At 37.8% G+C, this 15,549-nt stretch overlaps 1 protein-coding gene across 1 annotated transcript in view; it reads right to left on the reverse strand.

The window, feature by feature from the left end:
• Nucleotides 1-15,549, reverse strand: part of LOC136262309 (ubiquitin carboxyl-terminal hydrolase 47-like) — a 24,722-nt gene continuing 9,173 nt past the window's right edge. The window contains exons 12-35 of the mRNA XM_066056527.1: nucleotides 14,527-14,599; nucleotides 14,102-14,178; nucleotides 12,723-13,044; nucleotides 12,240-12,319; nucleotides 12,139-12,190; nucleotides 9,620-9,699; nucleotides 9,477-9,532; nucleotides 9,271-9,383; nucleotides 8,841-8,945; nucleotides 8,692-8,790; nucleotides 8,538-8,646; nucleotides 7,991-8,106; nucleotides 7,182-7,301; nucleotides 6,984-7,125; nucleotides 6,658-6,696; nucleotides 6,429-6,520; nucleotides 5,077-5,160; nucleotides 4,756-4,836; nucleotides 4,581-4,705; nucleotides 4,411-4,529; nucleotides 4,133-4,263; nucleotides 3,865-4,043; nucleotides 622-693; nucleotides 1-239 (exon numbers count right to left, since the gene is read on the reverse strand). Coding sequence (XP_065912599.1) covers nucleotides 113-239; nucleotides 622-693; nucleotides 3,865-4,043; nucleotides 4,133-4,263; nucleotides 4,411-4,529; nucleotides 4,581-4,705; nucleotides 4,756-4,836; nucleotides 5,077-5,160; nucleotides 6,429-6,520; nucleotides 6,658-6,696; nucleotides 6,984-7,125; nucleotides 7,182-7,301; nucleotides 7,991-8,106; nucleotides 8,538-8,646; nucleotides 8,692-8,790; nucleotides 8,841-8,945; nucleotides 9,271-9,383; nucleotides 9,477-9,532; nucleotides 9,620-9,699; nucleotides 12,139-12,190; nucleotides 12,240-12,319; nucleotides 12,723-13,044; nucleotides 14,102-14,178; nucleotides 14,527-14,599 — 2,593 coding nt within the window. The 3' untranslated portion in view covers nucleotides 1-112. The remainder of the gene's footprint in view (nucleotides 240-621; nucleotides 694-3,864; nucleotides 4,044-4,132; nucleotides 4,264-4,410; nucleotides 4,530-4,580; nucleotides 4,706-4,755; nucleotides 4,837-5,076; nucleotides 5,161-6,428; nucleotides 6,521-6,657; nucleotides 6,697-6,983; nucleotides 7,126-7,181; nucleotides 7,302-7,990; nucleotides 8,107-8,537; nucleotides 8,647-8,691; nucleotides 8,791-8,840; nucleotides 8,946-9,270; nucleotides 9,384-9,476; nucleotides 9,533-9,619; nucleotides 9,700-12,138; nucleotides 12,191-12,239; nucleotides 12,320-12,722; nucleotides 13,045-14,101; nucleotides 14,179-14,526; nucleotides 14,600-15,549) is intronic.

Genomic DNA, 15,549 nt, shown 5'->3' on the forward strand with positions numbered 1-15,549 from the left:
TAAATTAATTAAATATAATATAGTTATTAAAAACAAACAATATGTATTCTCCAGTGGCCAGTTAATAGCACCTTTTCCTATTACATAAAGACTACAGTACTGATAATACAGGTCAATTGGTGTCATCAGATGTATTGGCAGTCTTAAAGTCATCATCTGCAGTGTAGATCTTCAGAGCCTTTTCCTTACGGTAGTACTTAGCGGAAGATGAGGCTGTTGAAATATTCATTCTGTTCATTCTACAATCAAATAAATACAATTGGTTAACATCTATGTGAGACACACACTTTTGGTATAATAAAATTTTACAAAATGGATTAATATGTACATATCATAAATCATTCAAAACCTTCAGTAAAATTGAAAAGAAAAAAAAACAGTTGAAAGCTATACCAATGTAACCATATTTCATAATACAAACATTATACAAATAATGCACCATGAGTAGTGAAAATGTTTTATGGCAATATTTAAAAGATTAAGATTCAGCCAAAAAATACCCCCACACCCCCCAGTTATTTCTAATGATCTTAGCTGTTGTACCAATAAGATAAGAGTGTCGTTCGTACACTGAAGATAGTTTCATTACAGAAACCACATCATAGCAAATCACACACTTACCTTGTACTATCTTCTTTTTGTATCTGAGCTTTACGCTCTGCAGTTAACTCTCCTAATGCTTCCTGAGAATCTCTAGATCATGATACAACAAATATATAATGAATTATCCTTCACAAACACTCGGTTGTCAAAACATTTCAACAAACAAACCAGTGGTACAACTCAAATGCAACGTCATCTCAAGAAAGTGCAAGCAATTAAAAAACCTGCTAATTAAAAGATGTGGCACCCATTTTGCTTGCAAGTATTCATACCAAATGAAATGGGATAAAATTGCTAAATGGGTGCAATGCCCTTCAAAATTTTAAATTGCTCACACTCACATGAGTTTGAGTGGTATTGAGTTTGAGTGGTACTGTATATATTGAGTAATTGTATAGTAGGGACCACAAAGGAGTAGGCGTGGCCCACGAAATAGCATCACCCAAAAACCAGCCTCAATTTTCTCTGACGACGATGAGGCAGTATTGCCAAGGTAAAATTAAGCCCAAACAAGCTTTCAGATCGACACGAAACGCTTTCAACAAGTTGCTACAGAATTTTAATTTTTTTTAATTTGACAGAATTTTCTACTGACTGACTGAGTAAGTAACTGACTGACTGATGCCTTCAGACAAGTGTAACTTGATAACGGCTAAGGCTACAGGCTTGATTTTTTCACTGTTCGATGTCGCTTCGGCCCGACAGGTGCCTTTTTGGCATACCGCAGTATGCACAATGCATTCTTCATGGACTTACCAGTGTCCTCCTTTGTGTCCCATTCATCTTTGTGACAGGGAAAGGTGTTGATTTGGCGGTAGCACGTGATGGCTTCCCTTCGAAATGGAAATTGTCTGTATTTTTCATAGTGGCTATTATGATTGCAGAGGTGCTTTTCATACAGTTCTTGATTCATATTGCTGTGTAACGGGTTGCACATAGCCGACAGCAAAGCGTAATGGATACTTCACTTTTCAGACGATAATTAATACAATTGGGGCACGTGGCACCATTTCTTTTGGTATGCGTAGATTGTAGAGGTGCTTTCCGAACAGTTCTTGATTCGAAATGCTGTGTAACGGGTTGGACATAGCTGACAATGAAGCGTAATGGATACCTCACTTTTCAGACTATAATTGATATAGCTGGGGCACGTGGCGCCATTTCAGATGCGGTATTCGTGGGTTCACCAGTCATAATAAAATTATTTACAAAAAAAAGTTAACAAACAAGTACACAAAGGGATATAACACTTCTTATTGTTTTACTGTGATTTAATAATCATGGACTACTCCAACTTATTTCAGTACTTTTTATCGATGTGCTATGGTCCCTACTCTAGTTGAAAATTCCGAATTTTTTCGTGTACTTGTTAAAGACACAATTACTTTCATTGTTTGTAAAGATATAAGTAAAGGGATATACAATTATCTTGAAAACTTGACAGAGGTAATAAAAGGCTGTCAACTAATCAAGGGGATTCTTTAAGAGCTTAACAAGTATAAGGAAAAATTAGGACTTTTAAGCTCAATTAGAGATCGTAGAAAAAGAGGTAAACAAGGGAGGTCGCCTACACCTGCAGATATCTTAGTAAACAGTGTTTTTAAAAGTAATTTGTTACATATTACTTGCAACTGAACTATTTAGTTACAGTTACATATTACTCATAAAATAAAGTAACTATAATAATATTACATATTATATTACTTTGTGTCCACAGACTTAAGCTGTCACGTGTGAAACTACCACCTTATCACTTGACATGATTGTGTTGTTGGACAATGTGTAAATCTTGGTTATAAGTAAGAAGCTGGTGAATAAGCTTCATTCAGTAGGCTTCATTACTTTGTTGTGGCTAGGCGTTACTCAGTGGATTACTAACAAGATTAGTAACTTCAGTACTTGTAGTAATAAAATTACTTAATATTAGACTCGTTACAGTAACTTCATTACTTAGGTAATGTGTTACATTTGTAAGTGTAAAGTAACTTGAGTTATATTACTGGTTTTTATAGCATATTTCGTTATATTACTTGGTTACCACAAAAGTAATAATTATTACGTAACGCGTTACTCCAAACACCTGCTATTAGTTCCTACTTCAGCCTATACCCAAGACTGAATTAGGGATTAAATGTCCACTAGTAATACTAGTATATCTGCAGGTGTAGGCAACCTCCCTTGTTTCCCTACTTCTTTTTTTCTATGATACCTAATCAAACTTAAAATTCCTAACTTTTCGTTATATTTGTTTGTTTGTTTACTTTTTTGTAACATTATTATGACTGGTGAATCCGTGCACACCTCATCAAAGAAAAGGATGACACTGGAGTTAATGTTTTCATCTGAATGAGTGTCCCAGTTATCAATTACTGGCTTGAAAGTGAAGTGATCATTATGCTTCACTTTCAGCTATATTCAGCCTGTTACACAGTGCTACAAACAAACAACAGTAGCAGAAATGCCTTACACAGCCTCTGCAATCAATTTAGTCACCACAGAAAAACAGACAATTTCCATTTACAAAAAGGAAGCTATGCATTGCGCTACCACAATCGACACCTTGGGCAGTCAGCAGAAAGAATTGGGACACAAAGGAGGAGAAAAGTAAGTCCATGATGAGTGCATTGTATGTACTGCGGTATGCCAAAAGGCACGACTTGGGATGAAGCGACATCGAACAGTAAAAAAATCAAGCTCGTAGCCTTAGCCATTATCAAGTTACACTTACCTGAAAGCATCAGGCAGGCAGGCAGGCAGGCAGGCAGGCAGGCAGGCAGGCAGGCAGGCAGGCAGGCAGGCAGGCAGGCAGGCAGGCAGGCAGGCAGGCAGGCAGGCAGGCAGGCAGGCAGGCAGGCAGGCAGGCAGGCAGGCAGGCAGGCAGGCAGGCAGGCAGGCAGGCAGGCAGGCAGGCAGGCAGGCAGGCAGGCAGGCAGGCAGGCAGGCAGGCAGGCAGGCAGGCAGGCAGGCAGGCAGGCAGGCAGGCAGGCAGGCAGGCAGGCAGGCAGAGCAGTAGAAAATTCATATAGTTTTTAGAAATTCAAAACAATCTATTGGAAGCATAGGGTCGTACTGAAGGCACTTTGGGCTTGGTTATACCTAATCAATACTGCCAAGGTACCAGGATGGTATTGTGAAGCTGCTTTGTGGATGATTTTTTTTGGTCAGAAAAACCCAAACCTCCGTGATCCCTAATATACAGTACTACTGTACTATATGATACACCAGAGTAGTTTGTCATTTAATTGTATATTGCTAACAAACCTATAATACAAAACTCCTCCATCGTCATAAAGGGATAGTGGCCATGCATTGATAGAAGTGATTCGAGGATTCCAGTCTAAATCTTCTTGTATTTCCAACGGTGACACATCACATGGAAATGATCCAATTCCTTTAGCAAATTCCACACGCTCAGCAGGAAAACCAGCTTTCTTTGCAATCTGAAACAAGCAGTACAAGCCATATATTAATCCACAACAAACACAACACTACCACATGTTGTTGCTCAACAAAAGTAACAACTATGTACCTGTTGTTTAAGATGTTTAGGGGTGGCATCACTTAGAATAACCTCATCACCAGATTCAATAGTATATGTTGACGGTCTCCATTTTTTGATGTACACTTGCATCTGACTGGGTTGACTCATCTCTTCATCCTCTGTGTAAGGGAGCAATGAACACATCTGGTATCACTGTATACATGATGGGGCATGCATGCATATGTATCTGATAGCTAGCATACAGTGTGTGCGTGTGTGTGTGTGCGTGCGTGCGTGTGTGTGTGTGTGAACATACAATGTCAAACCTTTCAAAATTTCAATGTACATTTCACAGTTGGTGTACACTTGAACATCTTTGTCGATGACCATGTGATTTAGAAATATAGTAGCAGGACTCCGCCACATTTTCTTCCTCAGTCTCATCCTACGATAAGAGATGAGCTGAACCAAAATGTAATCATCCTGCACTGCTCACCTGTTCACAGCCATCTCCTTAGCATCTTCAACCTTTTGCTCTATCATGTCTTCTAATATTTGTGTCTTAAACTCTGCAACTGACATGCCCTTAGCACACACTGACTCCACAAGAAATTTTGAGAACTACACAAGGAGATCATGTGATCAACATGTAACACAATTTGAATAATCACTTCAATTTCTCCCATTCTTAGTAGAAATAATTTGACACGATATTCACCAGGATTAAGTGCTCTGCCAAGTTTCACAGTAAACTACAGTATAACACAACAAAATACATACGACATAAAAGACTGTGCAACTGACAATAGTAAAGTCTTATCACTTTAGTTAACACTAAAATCAAAAAGAGTTACACGTATTACTACATAAACCAATCATCTAGCTTACAAGAGGACAATCATTTATACAATTACTCAAATTACACAACAAATATGGTTAGTGTGAGTGATGAAATGTGAACATGCAGTTACACTGATCATATTACACAATACCTTAGTCTCAGTTGGTATAGTAGAGAAGGTATCAGTTGAACGAGTCATCTCAAACTCTTGATTATTAGAATACACTCTGTAGAGCTACATTAAGACAATAGACATGTACACTCTGTGTGTTTTGTGTTGAGTAGTGTGTGGTTGTATGCATAATGCATGTATTGTAGTGTTTGACGTGGTAACACACCACCAAGATGACAGGACAGTATACACAGGGTTCTGTGACAAATGACAGAGTGGAAGTCATTTGTCTAATGTAGTCAACTTTCACACAATGATCATGCCAGATCTGAGGGTGTGCATCAATTCAAGCCAGTGAGAGCAGCACTGTTGTAAAGAGTATGGCTGATAACTTCTTATTTCACATGAAAATGAAGCCCTTTAATATAGGATTATATACAACGTCAGAAACCCTCTATTCCCATATTACTAGCTCTTCACACCACTTGATGGTAGTGTTGCACCGATATGAGATTTTGCCGATATTGTGATAACCAATACTAGATAATATTTTCAAGCCAACATGTGTACCCAATCTGATATAGTACTACATGCCTACATTCTTGCAGCAATTTGATTATAAAGAACCAAGTTATCTTGTTAATAGTACTACAACAATAGCTCACAATACATTTAGCAACACGTAATACTATAGTCAGTTCATTTATAAACACCGTTTGCCGTGCATTTCTAAATAAAACGTGCATCTGCTGCTGCTGTTTCCATCATGCTGCTGATCTGATACTGATATACAAAAATACAGCTGATATATGTTATTCCAATATCCAATCGGACTATCGGTACAACACTAATTAATAGTGGTGTGTCTCATGGGTAACATGTCAGGCAGAGTCAAGGATGTTTTGCAATGAGTTGCAAGTTGATTACATCATAATGCATTGATCTAGGAGACACTGTCACTGATATCATCAATGACCTATCAATCCTCTGAGTGTTCTCTAGTCTAGCAAAAAGCTTGTCAATAGATTACTCAACATCGTGAGTGAAGACCTCCCACAAAAATTGGAATAGAAATGGACAGGCAGTGAAGAACGTGAAGGAAAGTATACATCATCATGCAGAGCTTTCCCCCAGCAAAACAAAGTAGAGTGGCAAAACTGTCAATTTGCTGCCAACATCAAGTCAATTTGTTAATTATATACATTCCTTTTCCCACATCAAAGAATTTTCAGTAAACCAGAGTGGTGCTGCAACCCTCTACCACTCTTTAGGGAAACCCCACATGTCACTAACACAGTGTGCGTACTTATGTACAATGTAAGAGTGTAGTGTGGTAATATTTGTAACTACTATAAATCTTACGACCATTGCAAAATATAGGGCATTCGCACCTTAAACTGATGTGAACCAAGTTTCAAAGATGGCTCTAGTATCTTCTTTACTTCAGCGACTGTTGTCCGTTTATCGATTGTCAATACTTTAGCTGTAGGTGGTAGGTGGCATTGTGTAACTTGTAAAGTCCACAACACATGTATACACATAGCAAGTGATATGTGGTACGTATATAATCGATATGTGGTATATAATACTCACAACAGATTACATAAAGGTTCAACTTACTTCTTTCTACCACTTTAGTATCACTGGAGGATTGTGATTCTGTAACACACAAAAGACACATCACAATCGCAACATCATGTAATCTACTATGGAGAAATATGACTAAATCATGCACACATACTTGCATCCTTACACACACACAACACACACACATCAAACGTACATCACACACGCATACAAACATGTACAATACTAACATACACATATCACACACCTATGCACACACACGTACGCACGCATGCACACACGCACGCACGCATACACACACACACTACACACACACGCACGCACGCACGCACGCACGCACACAAACACACACAATGCACCTTTATCCACACTGGTTTCCACCACTACAGGGTAATTGATTATCAACACAATTGAGTTCATGTGTTTGTCAATCAACTTGTACATTTGTGATTTCTCAAACACCTCTTCGTGATCCTTTGTAACACTACACTCCACATATATCTACAACATGTGTAATAAAATATATACAATCTTCAGAGTTGGTGTTCATCACTTACTTTACTTGTACGATAAAACATTTCTGATTTTAAAGTGTTCTCATCATTCTCTAGTGGTTTGAGGTCAGTATAGTACTTCTCTAGTACCACACGTATTACATCACCAGTCAACTTGAATTCCTAATAAGGTGATAAGTTAATACTAACAAGAACATAACTGCCAGTGTACCAAATATGAAGTATCTCAATGGGAAAATCTAGTATGCAATAATTATACAGTGGAACCTGTCTATAATGGTCACCTTGGGACCAGATATATCTGGCCTTTATATACAGGTGGCTGTTATAGAGAAAACCTGTATAAGGTGGTCAGCAGCATTTTAGTGGCTATGGCCGTTATAAATGAGTAATTATTATTAAGAGGCTCGCGCCAACCGCAATGCAGTAATATTTTAGTACAGAAAGGACAAGGTGAGCTTGTTATGAATGTTGGTTATAGGTATTGAATACGTTTAAGCAATGAAGCCTGATAGGTTATATAGTATTCATTGAAAGGCAAGAAGCGTGATAATTGTGCATTAATTGAAATGGTGCCATGGTGCCAGACAGTTGGCTTAACAAGCCACCATAAAAGGTAGCGACCGCTATATGAAGGAGAAAGTTATGTATACAGTGATTCATAGGCGAATTCTTGGTTGGCCGTTATACGCGTTAGACAGGTGACCGCTTAATGCAGACAACAATGCATACATTTGTATGGGAAAATATTTGGGACCTTGTGTCCATGGCCGTTATGCAGAGGTGACCGCTTAATTCAGGTGACCGTAACACAGGTTCCACTGTACATAAAATCTATATACATTACTCACTGATTTTAGAAAAGTTTTTAGTTCACCGACAGTCCAGTCCTGTTCACCTCGTACTGATGTTGGGGGTAACACTTGATCACTCTCCAAATCAACTACCAGAACTTTGATGGAAACACCTAACAATAGCACAAACAGAAATAGTACATTGATACAACAAACAAATGTAATATTAAAATTTGGTGAATTGATCTTTGACAGAAATAGGCAGATAATACTATGGCGAATACACCACATTACATTGCCCACACAATTTAAATACCTAAGTTTGGTTTGGTAAATTTGGCAAATCGAAACCTATCTCGTATTTCTGTAAGTCAGTTGTCGTGTAAGTCAGTTATTTCTGTAAGTCAATTGTTCCATAAGTCAGTTGTTGACAACCGTGCATACAATTCTTTAGTAGTATGAGACACAAATTTCTGAAATCTATTGGATTTCAAAATACATTCTTTGAAATTTAAGACATTCAAAATTCAGATTTTGCCTCTTCTGCAAAATACAGCAGAAAATATCCCGCTATACGCTAGTACACACACAACTCCCACATTACCTCCAGGTTTGTAGATTCTAAATTGTTCATCCTTTCCTCTCACTTCTAAGAATAAATCAAAATTATAAAATTGTCTAACTCCTCCGACCACTAGGCTGAACGGTCGACTCTGAAAGGAGACATATAACGCCATAACACAATACAGTGTGTTTACCTCTTGACCATCAAAAGATTGTTCCATTGTCTCAGAATACTCATCATACTTCACCAATCTACACTGCTCCAAAGGCACCACATCATCATATCCCAGTAACTACAAACAGTAAATGTTATTAGTGTACACTTCTCTTAACATCCGCTTACATGACGTGCAACTTTTGTAGCATCTTGTAGTGTTTTATCTTTGTGGACAGCAAAGTTTTCTTGAAGATGTGTTTTCTTCTCCGGATGAACAGAGTGCAATGTGAGCTGTGAAAAACATGGATAACGTTGAGGCCGAACAATCACTGTATCAATAGCTACTCGTTACAAAGCAATGTAAAAAGTATTGCTGATTTTAGTGAGTAAAGATTGGCTTGCTAAATTTATAAATAATTGCCAGTTTTCGTCCCCTATGCTTGGAAATTCCATAATCATTATATATTACATAAAATTACCTAGCCATATATGGTAATGATGCTTTTAGTGGATTGTGCAGATTTAAAAGTTGGTTGTTGATCAAGAAAGTTGGGGTTGCTTATCTCGGTGAAAAGATTGCTTCTCAAGTCAGTTACTATTAGAGAGAACTACTCACTTTGCACATTGCCTTTTCCATTTCTTCACGTTCCTTTTCTAATCTCTCACGTTCCCTTTCCATTTCTAACTGTTCTAATAGATGCCCTGAAAAATCGTCTCTCTTAATAAAACCTACAAGAGTAAAGCATATCATTCAGATCTCTCTTCCTAGTGTGTAAGCTAAAATTCCATTTAATGACAACATTACCAAACACATACACTAACCAGCATTTCTACTAGGATCAACCATCCGATACACTAACATATAGGCATTAGCTGAACTGTAGAAATAGAGAGAACAGCACACAGTGGATTACAATGGCCACAACACAACTGATATACATTACTACACAACATGACACACTCACCTAGCATACATGGAAGAGTAATAACCTCTTGAACTTGACTCACTACCTCCAAAAGATCTCTCAATATCATCATCAGTAGCCTACACCATTACGAAACACTAATACAGCACATGTAATATCTAGTAGAGCGCTAACATGTATATTGAAGAAAACTAGTATTCTAAAAATTGTTGACTTAAAAATGAAGTAGGTACTATATGCAATAAAAGGTATTACAGCATAGCTCGGCACATTAGCTATAATTTTGTTCAATGCCAATTGTAGGGACTTACCCACAGAGCTATGCTGTAATACCATCATTTATCTCTTGTTTCATTATATTTTATTGCATAGATCCCTACTTCATTTATACAATAATAATACTAGTTTGTTTAGTTTTTGTTGTAGCAGTTAGCTACTGTATAACTTGTGACTGTTCTATTAGAATATCATACAACTAGAGTGACTGTTCTATTAGAGTATCTTGAGTCCTCTTATAGCAGCACTGGGACTCTGAAATAATTCTGTGGCATCTGTATAAAAATGTTGCTGAAAAAGTGTCGATAAGGAAAATTAATGCCTTAATATGGCTTCATTGGATGAAGAAGACAAGCAGCCTGATTGAAGATATAAGAAACGACAAGGCACAGAGGGCCTACACTCGTCGGAACCCCAAAAGGCACATCCCACTGGTGAGTTTGTTATTGTGGCATAAAATGGTGGCTGTGCGCCGCTTCATTTGCCCCCTCTGTGCTTGCGACTGTGGTCAGTGAGCGAGTGAGGCCGACCAAATTTCAAGTTTTGGCTAGTTTTTTTTTTTGAAATTCTATATCCGGTCACTGGTAAGTCTGTATTTCATGTTGTATTATTCCGTAAAGGTGATTTTTGTGGCGTAAGAAACTCTAGGATGATTTTTGAAGGCAGTATTTTAGGCAACACGAGTCATTTTTGGGAGGATCCCTACTTAAACAGTACTACCATACTGTTTGATATAATAAAATTGCTTCATATACAGACCCTCAACACTACACTTCAGCAGACATACACCCCTGTATCATACAAGCTGTAATAACACAAACACTGGTATGACAGTCTGAGAGTAAAAAATGGTGTTAGTAGTATATGTGACCTGCCGAGCTAACACCACACTTGTTCGTATATTTCTCATTTTATGATTTCTTAGTTCTCTAGACCAATGGGCTATTAAAGTTTCTGCCTATATATGGTAAATACTTTTGATAGCGATAGACAACAGAATCATTCACTGCCTTTAGGACCTGGCTGAGCAGTCCAAATGCTTCTAAGATCAGTCCTTGTCCTTGTAGCATGTACAGGGAGTGGTCAGTCACACACAAGAAGTGGTGTGATGGAAGTGAGCTCGTGTTTCAGCACATCGGTGTCATAGGATAGAAAACTTAGGGATCAAAGAATAAAAAAAGTAGTGAAACAACAGAATAGCAAAAACATAGCGAAACAAGAGAGGTTGCCTATACTGCAGACATGCTAATGGACATTTAATCCCTAATTCTGAATCAGTCTATAAACATGACTAAATTAGATATTAAATGTCCGTTAGTATGGTTAAGGTAACCTCACTACCTTTTTGCTATTTCCTTGTTTCACTACATTTTTTTTGAGCCTAAACCAAATTCTAACTTTTCCTTCTACTTGTTTGTTTACTTTTTTATTATGACTAACGAACCCAGGCATACTGCATCAAAATAAAAGAAGTACACCAGGCATGCCATAAAATTAATTTTGCATCTGTATTATGCAAAATTAAGAATACTGAATACCCCAACAACCAATTACTGAAAAGTGCAGTGGCCATTACACTTCGTCTTCAACTATGTTCTGCCCGTTACCCAGCGATATAAATGAAGAACGTGTCACTACAGAAAATATGGACGATGAGCAGCCACAGGGAAGCTGCATCGTTCTACTGTCAATCAACACCTTGCGTTGTCAGCAAAAAAACTGGGACACAAAGGAGGACAAAGGTAGTCAGTGATGCGTGTATTGTACATACTGCAGTTGGCAAAAAGGCATGTCACGGGATGAAATGATGTCAAACAGTGAAAAAAATCAAGCCTGTAGTCTTATGCATTGTCGAGTTATGCTTGTCTGAAGGCGTCAGCCAGCCAGTCAAGTCAGTAGAAATTAGGAAATTTTCAAAATTCCATAGAAACTTGTTGGAATCCCTCTGAAGGCATTTTAAAACTTGGTTATGTTTAACCAATACTGCCAAGCTGCTTTCAAGGAACTGTTTTCAGGTGATTTTAAGGACAAGAAAGCCCACTACTCCATGATCCCTAACATACAGTACTACTGTACTGTATGATTATAATGCCATTCTGCTTTTAGGATTTCACTAACATTCGTTAGGTGAACTTCGAAGTGGTTGGATTTTTTTTTTCATGCATGTGTAACTTGTTACTGAATATAGAATTTGCACTACCAACAATCAAAGATAGTAGGTTACGTAATACTCTGTGATGACACAAATACCTTGTGATAGTGAAAATATAGTAGTTACTCACCGTGGTTACTGACTGGTCATTGAAACAATACCATTTCTTGTCTGTAAATGACCTGTTGACATGGTAACAATCAGTCACTACTACATGTTGAGCACACTCACTTGATGTATGCATAGTAGTGGCCACCAATTGCACTGCCAGAATGAATCATGATAGAGAATAGTTCATAGACATATTTGCCCTATAACAAAAGGTCATCTTGATGATATCAATACACAAATACACCATGTTGAATGCTTAAAGATTTGGACAGTCAATTGTCCAAACACCAAAAACAATCTTTCTATTAGGATGTTTCGACATAATATTAGGTGTAAACGCATGCATGAAAGCCTTTAGTATCGGCTTTTAGTAGATAACATTTAATTTGGAATTTGAAGGGTTGAGAGTTAAATGCACGTACTTCATCTACTTGTGCAAGCTATATGCTTCCCCAGACATTTTTGCTTTTTTTGCAACTGTAGTGAAGAAGTACTTGATGTTATGTAGTATACTTTTCAATCATACGAACACCTTTCATTATTAAGTTGACTCTCCATTGTATATGGCAGACTAACACTAGCGCTACAAATATGTCTGCTAACATTTTTAAGAGCTGCTCTGATCTGCTCTTCTTCTGATGGTTCCCTTTCAACTTTATTACTGCTGGATGGACCCTCATGGTACCACATTGGGTTGGTCGCTGAAGAAGCTTCTTTATTGTTCATCCCATCTTCCTCGTTAGAAAGATCCGAGGCCTCAGGAACACCCAGTGAAACAGCTTCTGAGTATGAAGGAGGAGGAGTTACAGGACGATCAACATTGCTGTCATTGTTAAGTACACTTGTTGCTGTAATACTGCTACCATCCACTATAGAAGAAGGTGCATTACTGGTACACTGGTCTTTACTGGGAACTGTTTCTGAACTAAAATGAGAAAAAAAAGTTACACACAAAATACTGTAATAGCCAAAAATACATAACAAAAACGTAAACAAAAAGGAAAAATTAAGAATTTTAAAGTTCAGTTAGGAATCATAAAAAATGTTATTTACTCAGTAAATAAAAGTTAACAGAATATTATAAGACATAGGAGTAGTGGGGGACAATGGGTCACATGCACCATACATCGTTTAAGCACAGTACGCATGCGCATACCACATGTAGCGCTGGTGAAATTATTAGAGACAAGTATTGTATCCTTCATCATCTGGGAGAAATTGCCAAAAACATAAATACCCACTCACCCACCCAAGCATACACCTGGTAACATGAACTAAAAGGGTGCAGTGAAGATGCTTGGCCAGGTAGATTGATCATGATGCTTGTTACATAATAGCCACAGTTATAAGATGACAAGGTTAATGCAGATGCCGTGTTGGTCAGGCACTTCACTTAGCCATGTTCTGGGCTGCCCAATCTTTCCCAAATAAAGCCAATCATGCACCCGGGTTTGGGTAAGCATAGCCAACATAATAGGATGCTAACAGTGAAACAAGGGAGGTTGCCTATACCTGAAGATATACTAGTGAACTATTTAATCCCTAATTCAGTCATAGGTATTCATGGTTCTTCCCAGAAATTCCTGAGTGGTGGCCTAAAGTGAACATGAACTGATATGCTGTGTGTTATATTAGGGTATATTGCACGTATATCAGTGAATATGTAAGAATTGTATTGGTCGGATTTAATAGTCGGTTTTTAGAGGTACTGGTTGCTTTGGACCACTGCTGACCAGTGTGGGCAGAACCCTGGGTATTGACTGAAATAGGGATTAAAAGTCCACTAGTATATCTTCAGGTGTATGCGATCTCCCTTCTACGTTTTTTTCTATGATCCCCAATCAAACTTAAAATTTCTAATTTTTTCTTCTACTTGTCTATATGTTTCCCATATCTCTAACAACACAATCTGTTAATTTGATCGGTCACTCTTATTAGAGTAACTATAACTATGTAACAGAAATACACACAGAAGCACAAACTTGTCATCTTGGCCATCTGGTACAGTGACTTTGGATGATGTTCCCTCATCAACATCTTCAGTGGAATCATCATCAACCTGAACAGTACAACAACACAAAATAACACTGATCTCAGGAACAGTATTAAGGAAAATCAACACACTGTAAAGTAACGTCACACAACAACATAAAACATTTGAGGTACGTGCAATGGGTACTCAGAACCTTCCTGAATTGGTTGCCTTAATAGGCAGTTAGGTGGCTGTTTTAGACCATAGCCCTTCTGTACAGGTTTCACTGTATTAACATATTAAAGACAGAACACCCTATAAACACACAACCATTCAACTACGCATGCACCAACACACACACACACACAACACACACTCACTAATACAATACTATATTCAAGCTTTACGACTTTCCAATGAAGTAACACGACTTACCTCTACAATAGACACTTGACGATGAAGGTCTCCAATAAAAAAATTTAAATCCAAAACTTTAGGAAAAGTCATACTATAACAACAACAAACAACAAACATCTTACACAATCAACTAAACACTATCAAAGCTCATAATCAGTAATTACCAATTAAAAGACCCCCAGCAACTGCCATTGTTTCATAGGCAGCAGAAAGAGGAAGAGAAGGTTAAGGGGCTTCAGCCCCTCACCTTTAGAATGATATCCTTTTTAGAGTGAAAACTGTGAAAAATTGATATACTCTAATAGAACACTCAGTACCATAATATAAAAACATTTTCATAAAAGTATGAAGAAAATTTCTGCTTCAGAGGTAATTGAACCACTGACCTATGAGCTTTATCCGAAATTACGTCACAGACATAAAAATGGTTGCTGTAGTGTGGAGACATTTGTAAAATTTGTATGGGTGACTATGGGAAGAAATTTTTGGATGGCAATATCTCAGCCAAGAAGGAAGATATCAAACTCTAACTAGCAGGTATGGCTATAAGACATTACAATAAGTACGTAAAAGCGATTTTCGGTTGATTTTCAAAACAACGCTAGATTCCCATTCTTTCAGCTAATTTATAACCATACCTGCTGGTTAGAGCTTGATATCTTCTGTCTTAGCTGAGATATCGCTGTTCAAAAATTTTTTCCCATAGTCACCCATACAAATTTTACGAACGTCCCCACACTACAGTGGCCATTTTATGTCTGTGACGTAATTTCGGATAAGGCTCATTACTTTGAGAGTTGGTATCTTACCACTGTGCCAAAGGTGCCTAAACGCTGTATGTTCACTAACCCTGTAGTCAACAGCTTTTACTCAAAACTTTGCCAAAGAGCTATTCAAATAGCTTGTTTTAAATAAATACTTCAAGTATTAACCCTGGTGAAATTGAGAAATCATGAAAACTAAAACGGTTACAGGGCTGCCCCTGCTTCTAGAGATTCTATATTTTGGTCAGTCCCCTCACATCAACTACTTCCTCCGCCA

The sequence above is a fragment of the Dysidea avara genome, chromosome 7 (assembly GCF_963678975.1).
Source record: "Dysidea avara chromosome 7, odDysAvar1.4, whole genome shotgun sequence".
NCBI classification, from domain to species: Eukaryota; Metazoa; Porifera; class Demospongiae; order Dictyoceratida; family Dysideidae; genus Dysidea; species Dysidea avara.